At 36.5% G+C, this 2,198-nt stretch overlaps 1 protein-coding gene across 1 annotated transcript; it reads left to right on the forward strand.

The window, feature by feature from the left end:
- Positions 1–1,221: 1,221 nt before the first annotated feature.
- Positions 1,222–2,189, forward strand: LOC124894017 (G-type lectin S-receptor-like serine/threonine-protein kinase LECRK2; the record flags this gene model as incomplete). The annotated part of the gene is made up of 1 exon (XM_047404787.1): positions 1,222–2,189. A coding segment is annotated over exon 1 (968 nt), but the record flags the coding sequence as incomplete, so codon positions are not given.
- Between the last annotated feature and the right edge of the window lie 9 nt (positions 2,190–2,198).

Consider the following 2,198-nt stretch of genomic DNA (forward strand, 5'->3'; position numbering starts at 1 on the left):
ATTATGTGGCCATACAAATTTACAGGTTATATTGCAGCACTAAATCTTGAAGATCCTTACATTAAAAAGCGTCACTAGTAACTCAAAGTCATTAAAATAACTTATTGCAGAGCCTTGAAAAGATTGCAGCTAGTTAATGTCAATGTCACAAATGGATGGCTAGAAGACCTTTTCAATCAACCCAACGTTGACAGCGTGTACTTATCTGATTGCTTTAAATAGCAAACAATCAAGATCTCAAGTGACGACTCATGTATCTTGCACTATTGTGGTGCTTAGATTTGATTGATGTTCAACTAAATACTCCTAATTTAACAAGTTTCCCATATGAGCGTGCTGATAAATCGTCAACACTCAAACTTACGGAAGCTTCAGTTTTGCTACAACTCAACTTGTATCTAGTGGATATACTAGATAGCTGTTGTTACTCCATGCCCTCATCCTTGTTACTAGCATTGAATTATCAAATCTTAAAAAATGTTGCAAAGAATTTGGTAATTCTATAATCCTAATTATTCATGCAAAAAGTGTTTTGATATCAGCCATATAATAACTTCATTAATATTGGAACTAACAACATGACACAATTAATAGGGGCAAAATGGTAAAGTTATATTACTAATTATTGTTTTCTTAATAACCGTATCATCTTAATTTGAGACGGATAATTTGAAACGGAGGAGGAAGTATTTATAATTTCATCGTACTCTTTAGTGATTTCAAAAAGGCAAATTTTCTCAATTTTAGAGTAATGATTCATAGTCAAGTCTTTCCTTGGGAAGATATTAGTGGCAGTAAATAGTGTCAAAGATGGAAATTTGAGTTGTTGTTGTTTTTTGGCAGTCTTTCCTTCTATTATTTTTCAGAGTAATAATTCATAGTCAAGTCTTGCCTTATATTATTTTTTAATGATTTACAACTTGAAAAAATTACGGTGCAATTCATATAAGAAAGAATATAATAGACTCCAAAATACGAAGCAGTCAAAAACAAGCAAGAAAATGACTAATTTGATTTTTTTCAGGTTAAAAAACTCTGGACACAATATGTCTAATCAACATTTTCTTCAAGATATGGTAGCCATTGACCTAATGAACAATTGATTTTTCAAATGTGGTCTAACAAGAACATTGGTTGTTGACCATGACTTAGAAACATTATATTTATAACTTATAGGTGCATGTATTCTGATTTTCAAGAAACTTTGCCTCGTTTTATTGCATGGCTTTCCATTGTATGTTTCTACTTACAATTTTTTTATTGCTTCCACTTTCAACAATTGCTCAATCTTACAAAAATGTTAGTTTGGGTTCAACACTCACTACAAGTGATGTTACTAAATTTTGGCCATCCCCATCTGGAGATTTTGCATTTGGCTTTCAAAGAAGTGGAAATGGATCATCAGGATTTTTACTAGCCATTTGGTTCAACAAACTCAAAGAAAAGACTATAGTTTGGTCAGCCAATAGAAATAACATCGCGCCGGAAGGGTCCAAAGTTGAGCTTTCTGTAGATGGAAGACTAGTACTCACTGATCCAAATGGTCAAGAAACATGGGCTCGTGATACGGCTAATGCTGGACCGGCCTATGGAGCCATGCTTGACACCGGCAACTTTGTTTTAGCAACCAGTAGTTCAGGCATTCTATGGCAGAGTTTCGATGAGCCAACCGATACGATTTTGCCTGGACAAGTACTTAATCAAAGATCCAGGCTTGTCTCGAGCTTCTCTAGCACGAATGCATCGAGTGGAAGATTTGAGTTGTTCCTGGATGGAGAGCTGGCGCTTCACACGATCAAATACCCGATTGATGTCACAAATTCTGCATATTGGTCGACCGTGACTGGTGGCAGTGGTAACCAGGTGAGATTCAATCAATTAGGCATTTATCTTCACGCAGCGAATGGAACTCTGCTGACATTGATATCGTCTTCCAATGAGACAAACTCAACAGCAAGCCAGTTTTATCAGCGAGCGATTCTTGAATATGACGGAGTTTTTAGGCACTATGTCTATCCAAAAAGATCTTCTAGTGGGAGGCCGATGGCGTGGTCTACTTTGCATAGCATTCCGGATAACATCTGCTTGCTTCTCCCGCAAAATCTACAGAGAGAATGGGTTGCGTGTGGTTTGAACAGCCTATGCTCGATGGGAACTGACCGAAGGCCAAGATGTGATTGTCCAATCAAGTATATATT

This window comes from Capsicum annuum, unplaced genomic scaffold (assembly GCF_002878395.1).
Source record: "Capsicum annuum cultivar UCD-10X-F1 unplaced genomic scaffold, UCD10Xv1.1 ctg68224, whole genome shotgun sequence".
NCBI classification, from domain to species: Eukaryota; Viridiplantae; Streptophyta; class Magnoliopsida; order Solanales; family Solanaceae; genus Capsicum; species Capsicum annuum.